This window comes from Lonchura striata, chromosome 3 (genome assembly GCF_046129695.1).
Source record: "Lonchura striata isolate bLonStr1 chromosome 3, bLonStr1.mat, whole genome shotgun sequence".
Classification (NCBI taxonomy): domain Eukaryota; kingdom Metazoa; phylum Chordata; class Aves; order Passeriformes; family Estrildidae; genus Lonchura; species Lonchura striata.
Window position 1 is genome coordinate 3,389,292 of NC_134605.1, and position 14,038 is coordinate 3,403,329.

The 14,038-nt window shown below is 36.9% G+C and overlaps 1 protein-coding gene across 4 annotated transcripts in view; it reads left to right on the forward strand.

Moving 5' to 3' along the window:
- Positions 1-14,038, forward strand: part of KIF16B (kinesin family member 16B) — a 137,866-nt gene that overhangs the window by 21,011 nt on the left and 102,817 nt on the right. For all 4 annotated transcript variants that reach the window (XM_031504221.2, XM_077781849.1, XM_077781850.1 and 1 more), the window contains 7 exons: positions 5,234-5,331; positions 5,796-5,905; positions 6,528-6,670; positions 7,238-7,406; positions 7,550-7,681; positions 11,040-11,215; positions 13,070-13,135. In XM_031504221.2, coding sequence (XP_031360081.2) covers positions 5,234-5,331; positions 5,796-5,905; positions 6,528-6,670; positions 7,238-7,406; positions 7,550-7,681; positions 11,040-11,215; positions 13,070-13,135 — 894 coding nt within the window. The remainder of the gene's footprint in view (positions 1-5,233; positions 5,332-5,795; positions 5,906-6,527; positions 6,671-7,237; positions 7,407-7,549; positions 7,682-11,039; positions 11,216-13,069; positions 13,136-14,038) is intronic.

Consider the following 14,038-nt stretch of genomic DNA (forward strand, 5'->3'; position numbering starts at 1 on the left):
ATTAATTATTAAACTCATATTGTTCTGTTGTATACATTGACATGAGTTTCTCGTGATCTTTCTTAGGCTCCTGACCACAGTTTCTCATGATTATTCTTACGATGAAACAGTAATTATATTTAATTACTAAACAATCATCCAATCTAATAAATATATCATTTATCATGTACTCGCTACACAGGTGCAGTTCTAGCAAGGTACAAGGCCTTCATGTACCTAGAGTATTTATTTTTCCAGGGGCTTCTAAGCTTAGTTTTCCTTTTAACCCTAAATCCCCATGATTTTAAAACCTTTTTACTATCAATTTGGTCCAACTTTTCTTGGTAAAAGCATGGTCATGACAAGATGGCCCAGCATCCTGTTCAGATGAATCTTGAAAGTGTTGATTGTTGGGAATCCACCACTCCACTGGGGACATAATTCCAATCACCAATTGTTCTCATGGAAAACTGTCCTCTTGTATCCAGTCCTATTCTCTGCAGGAGTAATTTGTGTCTATTACCACTGTCTTTTGCATGTGACTCCTTGTAAATAGGGGTCTCCACCTTCTCTGTAGGCACTTATTAAATACTGGAACATAGTTATAAGGTCTTCTCAAAGTCTTCTATTCTCAAGGCTGAACAAATCCAACTCTCTCTGCCTTTCTTCATGTGGCAGCTTTCCAGTACTTTGGTCATCCTTGTTGTCCTTCTCTGGACCCTTTTCCAGCCTGTCCATATATTTTTTGTATGGCAGAGACCAAAACTGAATGCAGTATTCTAGATGTGGCCTGACAAGTGCTGAGTAGAGTGGAATAATGACTTTTTCATCTCTGCCCTGGTTGCTGTGATGCAGTCCAGCATCCTGTTGGCTGTCTTTGCCACACTGTTTGCTCATGTTGTGCTTGGTGCCCACAGGACTCCCAGTCCCTTTCCACAGAGCTGCTCTCCAGCCTGATAGATCCCAGCCTTTGCTGCACTTCTGGATTATGTTCTCTCATGTGCAAGACCTTATATTTGTTGAACTTCATAAGGTTCTTGTTAGGCCACTATTCCAGTTTATCCAGGTCTTCCTTTGGGGTGGCTGTCCCTTCTAAAGCATTGATTTCCCCACTCGGTTTGGTGTCTTCATCAGACTTTGTTGTGGTACTCTTGGTCCCATTGTTCAGATCACTTATGAAGAGTTAAACAGCTTTGGGCCCAATATTGATTCCTGAAGACCCCACTCATGACAGGTTTCCAGTTTTACAAGGAGTTATTTGCCACCACCCTCTGAATGCAGCCTGTAAGCCACTTCCCACCCACCACACAGACCCCCCCATAACACATTAGTTTCTTTAGCAGCAGGCTGTGGGAAACCACGTTGAAAGCCTTGAAGAATTCCAGGTAGACAATGTCCAGTTCCTGTGCCACATTGAGTGAGCAGGTGTATATTTTCGTTGGAATTTATTAAAATTACATTGTTGCAGGAGCATGTTTTTAATAGGATTTTTAATACTGCTTCTGTCTGTATGCTACTAACCCTTCCATGTATCACACCTTCTAACCAGTAATTTTTGTTCAGTAACAAAGCCAAAAATTTCTGATTTTACTGCTGATTTTCTATGCCCAACATGAGAAAAAAAAAAAAAATTGAGATACTGATTTTGAGAAAATTAATGATCAGCTTTTTCTGGAGGTATATGCTTTTTAAACCTCTTTTGAAGACTCAGAAGATTAAAATAGATCCTTAGAGAAGGCTGTCAGGTGAGAAGCAGAAGTTGGGTATGACAGTAGTTAATCAAATCCTTAGGAGATTGTACAGTATATTTAATTTTAAGGATTATGTCCTATTGAGCACTGCAGGAAGAGGAGGGTGTGATAGGAGATATTTAGCAGTTTGTGAATGAGGGATGGGAGTGGTTTCTTGCAGTTGCCTCTGTTCAAGAACAGAGAGAACCCACTAAACTTTTGGGAGTGGTGCAGTTTAGAAAGACTGACTGATGAAGCTTGTTTGCCAGGCAGCCTCTGCAGGTTTCATTCTTTAATCCTTGGGGAAAGAAATGTATTGTGTCTTCTCCCAGTATAAATGAAAAGAAGAATATTAGCACTTTCCCTTTTTTTGGATAGATCACTCTTCTGAAATGTATTAAGATTGGGGTCTTTGTACCTCCTCTAGCTTAGGAGAGTAAATTAGCTGTAAATCTTTCTCTTTCAGTTGTTACAAAATGCATAGCTTTATATTTACCTCAATATCATGAGCAGAATAGACTTTTGTAACCAGAAAAGATCTCACAACCTAGGCGTGGATTTCTGTTTCAGAAATTTATAAAAGTGACAGTTTTATGAGACTGCCTCACTATATATAATGACTGTAATTATCAAAACAGTTTGCAAATGAATAGGTGCTGGAGTTTGTTTGACACTATTCAATAATAAAGGTCTAATCTTCTTGGCATGATACATAAATACTTGAATCTGGCTTTGTATAGAGTGCCTATAAAATATACTCAACTGGCAAATTAAATGCTTCAAAATTGATGGCCTGTCAGGCCCTGTACAGTGTTATAAGAAAACTTGAATTGTAAATAAGTATTCTTTCTTCCCTACTTCTAGTTAAAAAGCTTGGGTTCTGTTCTCATTTTGTTTTCAGTATTTGCTGTTCCTGGCTCTGGAAGGCTTCTTCTGCAATTCTTTTTACAGCAATCATTTCAAGGAGTATATGGGCCAGTTAGAATGTTGAGCAGAGATACTGAAATGAGCAGAGATATATAAAACATGAGGAAATTCAGACTTGGATATGCAGAGAAGGCAAGACTATGGGGGATTAAAAGTCTTCTATGACCTGAAGGGCTGCTACAGAAAGCAAGAGAATAATTTGCTCCTTAAGGTCAAGGTATATGGGCAAACCTCAGTACATTTAAATTGCAATAAGGATTTTTCTGGTTAGGTAGCACAGAAGAAGACCAGGCTTTTAATGAGAAAATTCAGCTTTTGAATGAACTACCTATTTTGGTTCTTCCGATTTTCATGTCTGGAAACTCTGTAGTCCAGAAAAAAAATAGTCAAAGTTGTAGTTGATCCTGCTCTTTCTAGGGGGTGAAAAGGTGAAAGTGTTTAAATATAGTTTCCAGTAAAGAGTGTGCATTCTTTAAGATGTACATTTTACCAGCATAATACTCTGGGAAACTGTGTGTGCTTCCTTTCTCAATATTATATTGCTAAGGTTGAAATTACTCAATTACAGCTTTTACTTCCTATTTTAAGCCTCTCTCTGTGGTTGCTGGATTATGTCAGTCACAAATGATTTACCTAAAACTTTGTGATGGATCTTCCATGTTTTTTCCCCTAAGCTTTAATTAAAACTATTCAGGTATTTCCAAGCATAAGATGAAAGAAAAGTATTTTCCCTCTTCTGTTGTGTTAAAAAAAAAAACAACAACAAAATGTGTGTGGGAATTTCCAACAATGACCTATGGAATTTTACCTGGAAATAGATATTGGTTATTGACATATGTTGGGAAAGGCTGCTCCTCTGTTGTCAGAGGCAAGTGTCTCAAAAAACAGCTGGATTAATCTTCAAGTTTCTCCCTTAATCTAGGATTTCTTTTGATTTTTTTAAACCCAAGGTGCAGTCATGTGAAGAACTAGGAAAGAGAGGAGCAGAGAACAGATTATTTCAAAGACTGAAGCTTTGTTTGAGAAGGATAGTGAGACTCTGGAGGAGGAAGAAGCTGGGAAAAGGCGGAATGGAGGGATAAAGTATAATTTAAAAAACAGAAGTGCCTGGATGATGAACTGGGAATTTTATCTGGGCAAAGGAACGAGGAAGAGGAACTCAGAGGTGGCACCTGGAACAAGATTGCTGTGACAGAGAATGCAGAGGGAAATAGAAGAATGAGTCAGAGGGACCAGTATGGGAGCAAAGTTGAATAAGCTTGGGCAGAAAGGGTTGGATTTTTGTCCAAGTAGAAGAGAAATCTTTGCCCATGGAACACTAGCTCTGACAGAGTTTGGTGCAGGGGGAGTTCCATTTGCTTTGTGTTTTCCTGTTGCCAGTTATTTGTAGAATCCCACCAGGCAAACCCTTAGGTGCTTGGAGTGCCTAGTCTGTGTTCACATTTGAATCTGTGGTCTGGCTTGTCCTAATTTGCATCCTGCTTAATTATAAGGCCTCTGACTCCAACCACAAGAGCATTTCTTGTTGCAGTGGTAAATAGCCCATCACATTGAATCTTAACGTGTGTTTAGACTGGAAGGAAATTATAGCTGACAGACTGTTCTGTGAGCTGCTCCTGAGCCTGGAGCTCTTACCCCAAAGCTCATTTGTGTGTTTACATCCTGTTCTGTTATTCCAGGGAGCCATGGCTCTGAGGAACTGCCATCTCCCTGAAGCAGTGAGGAGATGTCCTCAGCAGGAGTTGGTCACCTGCCTAATCGTACTTGGTGGGAATGGGGCAGCTGGGAGTGAGCACCCCTATGTCAGATGAGACCAGACCAGATGAGAATGTGTGGCACTCTCCTGCTCCTCTGCTGCTGGGGAAAGCCCTCACTATAGCTGACTGCTTGACTGGAGAGGGCTCATCCTGGACCAGCAGGGAAAACTGCATGCTAAATTTCGGGGTATCTTAGTGGGATGGGTCTTACTCAGTTTGCTTTATTAAACCAACCAAGCATTTAATGCATAAAAACTCTTTATCTGCAGAGACAAACATTCAGTAGTTAATATCAAATTAAATTTGGCTGGATTGTGGGATATGGTGAATGAAGATTTAACTTTGTCACCGTGTACTAATTTATTCAGAGGACCTGTTGCACTTTTCAACACGGGAAGGACTGTGACCTGGAAATTGGGGGTTTGAATGAAAATGCCCCGTGGCTGTTTGTATATGGCTCTTGTCCTGTTCTCTGCAGTTGTCCACAGTGAAATGAGATAGAAGCAGTTAAAGATATTGGTGAGATAAAGCAGTTCATGACTTACTCTGGGGAGCCAGTCTCTGCCTTTGGGCAGTTGGGATTATTCAAACTGAATGAGAGGGACAAGATGTATTCCAGTAGCAAAGAAATGAAGCTGGTTGTACATTCCACACACAAAAGAGTTAAAGTGGCCAAGTGACTGCAGTAAAATAAAGGGCAAGAGAGTGTTTGCTGAGAGATTTTAATTTTTTCCCCTTTCTGGAGTCTTAAACTCTCCATTAATCATGTAGGGTTTTATTTTTCAAAATAGATTGTGCATGCATATATAGCCTTGGAATTAAGAACTGTTGTTATTGCAGGGTGATGCAGGTTTGATACCTCGGATTTGTGAAGGATTATTCAGCAAAATAAGTGAAAAAACAAAGCGGAATGAGGCATCCTTTCGAACAGAAGTCAGGTAGGTCTTGGCATGTTAAGAATTTGCAGGTTATCAAATTTGTTCCAGTTTCAAACAATCTGTTTCACTTTAGCTCTGGGAAAAGTGCATATTTTTCAAAAATAACTTTTTACGCTTGGCCTCAGTCCTGTAATTGATTTTTGTTGGCAGTTCTAGTCAAAATGTGCAGTACTTGTACCTTCAAGCCAAGAGCTGTGCATACTGTGTCATTTATAGGATAGTGCAAATGCCTTTGCTACTGGACAGCATCTTCCTTTTTTATTACCCTTTATTTCACACTAACATTAGGAGACCTTGCTCTTGCTTATGTCTGCTTTCTTTCCACTTTCTTCTTGCCTTTTTGGCTTTTTCCTTTATCATAATAACTTCTCTGAGTATTTTGCTTTCATACTTGTGTTAGTATGCCTTTCCTTTTATAAAAGACTCTTGAAACAGTCAGTGGCTTTCTATTCTTTTTCTTTCAGTTATTTGGAAATTTATAATGAACGTGTGAGAGATCTTCTCCGACGGAAGTCATCAAAAACAAATAATTTACGAATACGGGAACATCCAAAAGAAGGGCCATATGTTGAGGGTAAAAACACTTTAATTATTTTACACTGCATATTTTATTACCTTTATATGTTCTAAAATGTAGTATCTAATTGTATAGGGCATTTTATCTTTTAAAATATAAATTATGATGGATGCAGTGCCTTACTTTGGTAAAAAGCATTGAAGGAATAGCTTCTAATTTTGCATTTCTACTTGCTTTCCCAATCCAGAAATTATTATAGAGTTTTTTATATGTAAATTTATAACACATTTTTAAGTAATGTTAAGAGACGCAATTGGTTTTAACAGTTTGTTGACTATAATTTATAAATCTTAGATATTTGGATGAAATGAAAACCTATTAGGATCTAATTGTCTTAATCTGTTCTCTACCAGGGAAGGTTTATGTCTCTTGTGGGAATATGCTCATATTATTCCACTAAATAATTGAATAAGATTACATATTTTTTTCTTTTTTACTGTAAATGTGTAAGTTGTCAAGTGTTCATATGAAGCCTCATTCCTTTCCTTAGGTGATAAACAAGTATGACAATAAACACTAATTGAAGCAATAGTTTGCAGTAATGAGGGTAATTTGAATCCTTTTGTAAAGAAAATTAAGGACGTATATGAGCCTACTGTAACACTGTGCTTTTCTTCAGACTTGTCTAAACATTTAGTCCAAAATTATACTGATGTGGAGGAGCTTATGGATGCAGGAAATATAAACAGGACAACAGCTGCAACTGGAATGAATGATGTTAGTAGCAGGTCACATGCTATTTTCACAATCAACTTCACTCAGGTAACAAAACAAAACTCCTTTGAGAGATTGGACATGTTTCTTTAGAGCATAGTGATCTGTTTGTTTCTATGTAGCAAACTCCTTTTCTAATGACTCCTGCTCTTCATTGTTGTTTTTGGGGGCTTTTTAGAAAGCCCGTGGATGACCTGCTAGATGAAGATAACTTGGAGGTGGGGGAGAAATTGAGTGTAAATTTGTCTATGTGTGCTATAACTTACTGAAAGCAATATATAAATATAAGACAAATATTGTAAGCTTAAGGAAATTAATGCAGCACATGGTCACTGCATCATGTAAATTACAACTCACAGTGTCATTGCTTGTCGGTAAATGACAAAAAAGTTGCAAATATTACAGTTTAAAGAAGTAATATGGGAGTTATGCAACCATTCATTATCAAATGTCTTTTAGTGGCATCTCTAATACGCCTGTCTTCTCAAGATCTCCTATTGTAAACAAGTTAAATTCAGTGATGTTATGAAAAAGGCCACTACATTTTATTCAGTAAAATTGCAGTATTTATTAGCTTAACATGCCTTTCTTTGTTTTATTTTTTATTTTCTTTAGGCTAAATTTGATTCTGAAATGCCTTGTGAAACAGTTAGCAAGATTCATTTGGTAGATCTTGCTGGAAGTGAGAGAGCAGATGCCACTGGTGCCACAGGGGTTAGATTAAAGGAAGGAGGGAATATTAACAAATCTCTGGTTACTCTGGGAAACGTAATTTCTGCCTTAGGTAAGTCTCTGGTTTTTTTGCTTGTCTGTCTTGTTTTTATTTATTAAATACCTTTGTTTACTTACACAAATAATGGCGTATCACATTTTTGAAAATGAATGCAAAGATGTAATTTTAATCCTTTTTTTATCTTCTCATCACAGCTGATTTATCTCAGGATGCAACAAATCCTCTTTCAAAGAAGAAACAAGTATTTGTGCCTTACAGGGACTCAGTGTTGACTTGGCTATTAAAAGATAGCCTAGGAGGAAACTCCAAAACTATAATGATTGCCAGTAAGTGGTTTTAATTTACTCTTTTTGAATTCTGAATAGTTCATGCTTAATAGGAGTGGATGTAAATATTTAGATTCCAGATGTTGAGGCAGAACATGGTTTACACATATTGATGATTTCTTTCTTTCTGAGCTTGCTAGTAACATTCTGGTTTTTACTTACACTCTGCACTCTGTAATTAAAGCTTTGTACATCTGGTACTGGTGTGTGAATCAGTCGCTGTTCCAAGCTGGTTTTTTTGTTAGTGGCAAGCTGGTCTCTTTTGACATCCTGTGGGAAAGATAGTCACTTTTATCTAGCCTTCTAAAAGCACACAACTTTTAAAGTTCTTGTCTAAGAAGTTTTTTACCCATAGGAAGGTCTGCAAGGATCACTTAGTTTAAACCCTACCTATGCCATATGTATTGCAGGTTTGTCAAAAAATTGCAAAGGGAATTCCATTCCCAAAAAAAACAAAGTGAAGCCAGGATGATGTTTAAAGGGAGGTGAGGATTTTGGATGTTGGAAATCATAGAATGGTTTGGGTTGGAAGGGACCTTAAAGATCATTTAGCTCCATCCTTCCTGCCATGGACAGGGACATCTTTCACTGGACCAGTTTGCTCTGAGCTCCATCCACCCCAGCCTTGTTTTGCTGGTGGACAGGGTCAGAGACACAGACACCAAATTAAAGAACTATATTTACTATAATGTAAAACTATAAATAATCACAAAAGGATAAGCTAAGCAAAGCACATAATAATTAGCTAAGAATTACAAAAAGATAAGCTAAGAAGAACACTTAATCATTACTATGAAAGAATATAGAAAGAAACTACGAAATATGAATACTACGAAAGAAATTCTATAGTATAGTAGAGAATATAGCCTACAGTGATTAAGAAAGATACATCACCAGGTTACCCTAATAAATATGCATCATCTAAGTCTGAGAGACATCAGTTGTGGGGGGAAGCTGTCACAGCAAAGGACTGGAGAGCCACACCTGGTAATTGGGAATCCACCTCAGGCCATGGGGCTCCCCCACTTCTCTGTGACAGTGGCCCAGTTTTTATACTGTTAAATAAACAAGCAGAATTTCATTCTCCTGTTGGCTTTCTCCCAAAACCTGGCATAGGCTCAAGGAGGAACCAAAGGAGTTGTATTTGATTGTAATACCCCTCCTAATAAGGCCAGATGTAGCCTTTTACCCAGTTTCTAGATATGTAAGGGTAAATACATGCTTTGCCAATAAATGAACATATATATATATATATATATAACAATACTCTCTTAATGACCAAATACATGTATAAAATTTGGTTGGAAGGTTCATTTGTATGTCAACTTTGTCTCAGGGCCTATTGTTCAAGCCTTAGAACTTCATTGTTTCAGTGTCTCACCACCTTCTGGGTAAAGAATTTTGTCCTAATATCTGATGTCATCTCTCCACTTTTAGCTTAAAACAGCCCAGGATATGGCAGGCTTCCTGGACCTTGAGCACAGACTGCTGGTTCATGTTCACCCACCAAGAAGAACCCCTAATTTCTTTTCTGCAGGGCTGCTTGCAATGAGTTCTTTTCCCCAGTCTGTACTCTGATGTGGGATTGTCCTGACCCAGGTGCAGCACCTTGCACCTGGATTTATCAGCCCTCAATTGGTCCCTGTGGGCCCGTGTGAGGAGAGCAGCTCTGAAATTTTTCACTCTCTCCTGCTCAAGTGAAATGTGGTCTTAACTGTTACAATCCCCTTTAGGGAATTTGGGATAGCACATAAAAATATATTTATTTTTATCAGGTTCTGGTTCTTCAGAACCAGTCAAATTCTCTGGATAGCAGTTCCTTTGTTGTAGGATTTTGGGGATGTTTTTGGAATCCATGCCACTTATTTTCCTTAGGAGAATCATAGTAGTGCCAATAGATTATTGTGGACCAGGCTCTGCTTTGGTTTTCTATAAATAAAGCTGTGCTGGCAGCTTTCTTCTTGCTGCTTTCTTGCAGTTCCATGTTATTTTTTTCCTTTTTTTTTTTTTTTTTCCTTTTTTTTTTTTTTTTCTTTTTTTGACAGAGGGATTGTGAGGAGTTTTAGAAACACTCTGAGCTTTCAGTGCCTGAACTAATGATTACAGTACCCAGCTTCTTTTTCAGCTACTTCCTCATCTATTAGTGATACTTCTAGGCTAGGCAGAGCCCTGATGGTTGATCTTTTCATCAGCAGTAACTCTCCTGGCAATGTGGTAGAATTCCCTAACAGCCCACAGGCTGTCCACATACATTTGTCCTGCCTTTTCTATAATTAAGCACAAAAAATTGCAGGAAGATCACTTTAAACTGTAGGAAAGGCTGTAGAAAAATATGTCTGGATATGATTTGTCAATATTTCTGTAACATATTGTAACATCCTTCCAGAAAGGGAATAATTGAGTGGAGAGGAAACAGTAGATAAAGCAGGGAAATGAGAATGTGAGCTAGGGGAATTATAGTTTCAAAGTGCATCTCCTGTAGCTCAGAGGGTCTGTACCACAAAAAAAAAAAAATATTGTTTTTGAGAGAATGAGAAAGGACAGATTATTTTAGTTGCTTAATTAGTTTTTCAGGTGTTTTCATTGTCTGATTCTCTGGATCTCTTGTTCAGTCTGATCATTAAGATTTCTGGATGTTTTTTTCTTCTGTGTTTCCACTCATCTATTTGGATGCCTTAATTATCCTTTTAATTTGCAACATCATATATATTGTTAGGAAAATTAAGGGAAGGATAGCATTAGCACTTGCATTTAAATTGCATTGTTTTTCCTGGTTATGTTGCTTGAAAAATAATACTAATTTCTCTTGATGCATCAGCTAGCTGACAGTTCTGTGTGCTGCCAGATGCCTGCAGCTCAGGAGAACAGCTGGGTTGTAAATTATAGAAGCTCTTTTCTTGTGTTGGTTCTCCTGTCTGGTTATTTTTTGGTTTAATGTTTAATTTCCCTACTGTGTTTTACCTGAAATGTTTTTTCTTTTCAGTGATTACTTTGGTACTTAAAAAATATTCCTGACTCTTTTCCTGACTGATCTTGTAAAAAATTGCAAGAAAACCTGTGAAGTATTCATATAGGACATCTATGTTTACCAGGAAAATGTAAATGTTAAATAGATTGACAGCAAGATTTCTTAGCAACACTTGGTTGTTAGACCTGATTACCCTAATACACTTATCTCACACAGTGTTTATTTATGCAAAGTAATAGTGACATGAAAGTGGTGAAGAGTTGGAACAAATTGTATCCATACTGGTAAATGATGTATTTCTATCTCTTCACCCATACTTTGAAATATAAACTAACTTCAGTAAATGAAAATATGATGCTAGATAAACTGCTTCTGATTTCATGTCCTTAGCTATTTCCCCTGCTGATGTCAATTATGGAGAAACTTTAAGTACACTTCGCTATGCAAATAGAGCCAAAAACATCATCAACAAGCCTACTATTAATGAGGATCCTAACGTCAAACTGATCCGTGAGCTGAGAGCTGAAATAGCCCGATTAAAAGCCCTGCTTGCTCAAGGGAATCAGGTTAGCTTTACTTGGAATTTATGTGTCATTTTCCTTGAGTTATAGCATCTATTTCTAGAATGTAATTATCTTTCATTATATTGATTTGAGTAAACAAGGTCTGTGAGGCTACGAATGAATATTAGTTTCCTGATGGAGTAATTTTCCATATGGCCAGCAGATTAACTCTTTTAACATAAGGGGGGGGGAAATTGTCTTCCCAAAGCTTTTAGGTTTCTCATAATAAAATCTGAGCTGGACTGTGGAACAGGTAGTCAACACAGCATAAGGAAGCTGAGAGGAGCACACCTTCTGGGTCTATCCTGGTGGACTGAAGAGGTACTTTGTATAGTATCTCAAAAGAAGTAGAAGGTTTAAAGTATTCATGATGCATAAATATAAAAATGTAGAGTATGAATTAATTTAAACAATACATTTTATTTGTGTTTGGCTGTGCAGTGCATTAGAAGGCACCTAACATTCTAAATATGTAAAAATATTTTCAGTAGTAATGTAAGAAAACAAAAATGCTGTGCTTCACTTTTGCATGATTCTCTTTCTTGTTTGATCAGTGTGATCTGCTGGAAACAGTCGCTGCACAGGCTCAGTTAAGTTTAGTTTCTCATGTATTCCCAGGGTGGTCAAACTAAAATAACAATAAGGAATATCCAATTGGTTCAGGCCAGTTGTCTCTTCTACAAAATGCCATTCAGATCTGCTAGATTTCATACTTGAGCAAATATAGTTTGGAAGTATCTGAAGTACTACTTTAGATTTGTGGAACTATGTAATTTTGTTATAGATGGTCTGTACAGGTTGAAATGTCAGTTCATCATGGACCACTGTTAGTAGAAGGGTAGACTTCAGCTAGATTTCATATTATAAAAAAATTGCTGAAAAACAGGATGGGAACCACTGTTGGAAGCAGAAATGGCTGTTGTACATGATTGAAGCAGAGAGCTCTGCTTCATTACAAACAGTTTAAAAACTCTTTATGGGGTTGAATTACTTCTGCTTTTTTCATATTCTTTAGGAGGGGAAAACAAATTATTTTTAAATGATATTTTGACTTAGAGTTAGCATAGTAGATGTTCCTTGAACCCCCTTGAAATTTGAATGCTTTGACCTAGTTTCAAGCTGTAAAATAGTGATTATTGCAAAATAAATCTGGTTCAGTGGTAGGATGTGGTAGATGGCTGTGTGGGAGACAATAGAGAACTTAAGTTTATTGAATTTCTGATGCTTGATAAAACAGCAGGTGGTGTATTACGTATCCACAGTAGTATAAATCCCTGTATAATTTATTTCCTGTTTTTTTTGTATCACCAGAACACTGTATTGCAAATGCTTCTGTAGATCTGAAGATACTGTTTACCAAAATACGGTTCTAGATTCAGTGTAGAAGGTCACATACAATGAGTACTGCCTGTGTGTTTGTGTTGTTTAGTAATTTTTCTCTTCTAAGGCCAGTTACGCTAAGATATAGTTATTAAAGATAAAGCAGTATACATACTAAAGAAAAAATGTTAAGTATTCATGCATAACAAAATTTCATGTTTTTTAGAAATATAAAGAAAGCTGTATTAGGAGTTACTTGTTATAAATGTGTCTGGGTTCCCTGTGTCTGGCCATCTGTATGTAGTGAGTGAATACAGTATTCTCAAGCCAATTTGTATTTGAAATACCTGCCTTGATAGGATTTTGATTATTCTGTTTACAGTAATATAAGATAAAGTGATATATATTAAAGTTCAAGTTATATATATTAAAGTATGCTAAAGACTCAGAAAACTTCAACAATTGTATTTCATTTGGTTCTCCCAGAAATTGTGACTGTTTTCTTTTTGAATTGATGTTTACTGTTCACGGTTTTAGATTGCACTCTTGGATTCTCCGACAGCTTTAAGTATGGAAGAAAAGCTTCAACAGAATGAAGCAAGGGTGAGTTATAATTTCATAAAGCAGTTTTTAAACATCAAAGAAAGGTAGGTGGTCTGCATGCAGGAGTGGTTGTAATTGTTAAGACTTTTTTTTTTTTTAGTGCATAACTAAATTTTTTCCAACCAGTAGCATTGCCTTGAGGCTTAAAAAAAAAAAAAAAAGTAGGTGTGTGAATAAGTAATTTTTTTATCCTACTGATATAACGTTGCAACTAAGAACAAAATACATCTTTTATATTTATGTAGCAGTTCTGTTTATGAAAATGAAATGAAAAGACTTGTTCCCTGACCAGCTTGCCTTACTAAAAAAGTATGTTTGTAAATAGACTAGAGGGGGAAAAGCTACTTAAATCACTGTAAGAAGTAGCAAGTAATCACAGTAACAAAATACTAAGTGTGTAGAAAAATCAGCAAAAGATTATGGGGAGAATGGTCTCCTCTTCTATGCTTTGAAGTATTTTGTAACTTGCAGTGTGGGGTAGGTTTTTAGAAAATTTCAGTGTTTAAATCTGATGTGTACAACTATATGAAGTGCCTAATTATCTCTCATTTCAAGGGAGGGTCTTAGGTCTAGGTGTACTTCACAGTGTGCTTCTCACCAAGATTTTTCAAATGTAGAGGCTGCAAATAATTTCCAGGCAGTTTGGATAACTCACAGCATCCAGAAGAATCTAGCTAAAATGGTACTGTCATTTCTCTGACTAGCAATCTTTCATTCTTTATTGTGTCATTCTTTGTTAATTCTTTCCTGTGTGTTAGCTTGCTTTGAAAGCTGTTGCAAATTGGTTCAAAAAAAGAGAGTAAAAGTCATACTTTGGAAGAGGCAAGAGGGAAATATTTGGAATTATTCAAATACATGGCAGCAAATATTTAGTTCTGAATACTGCCAAAAGATGCCAATCAA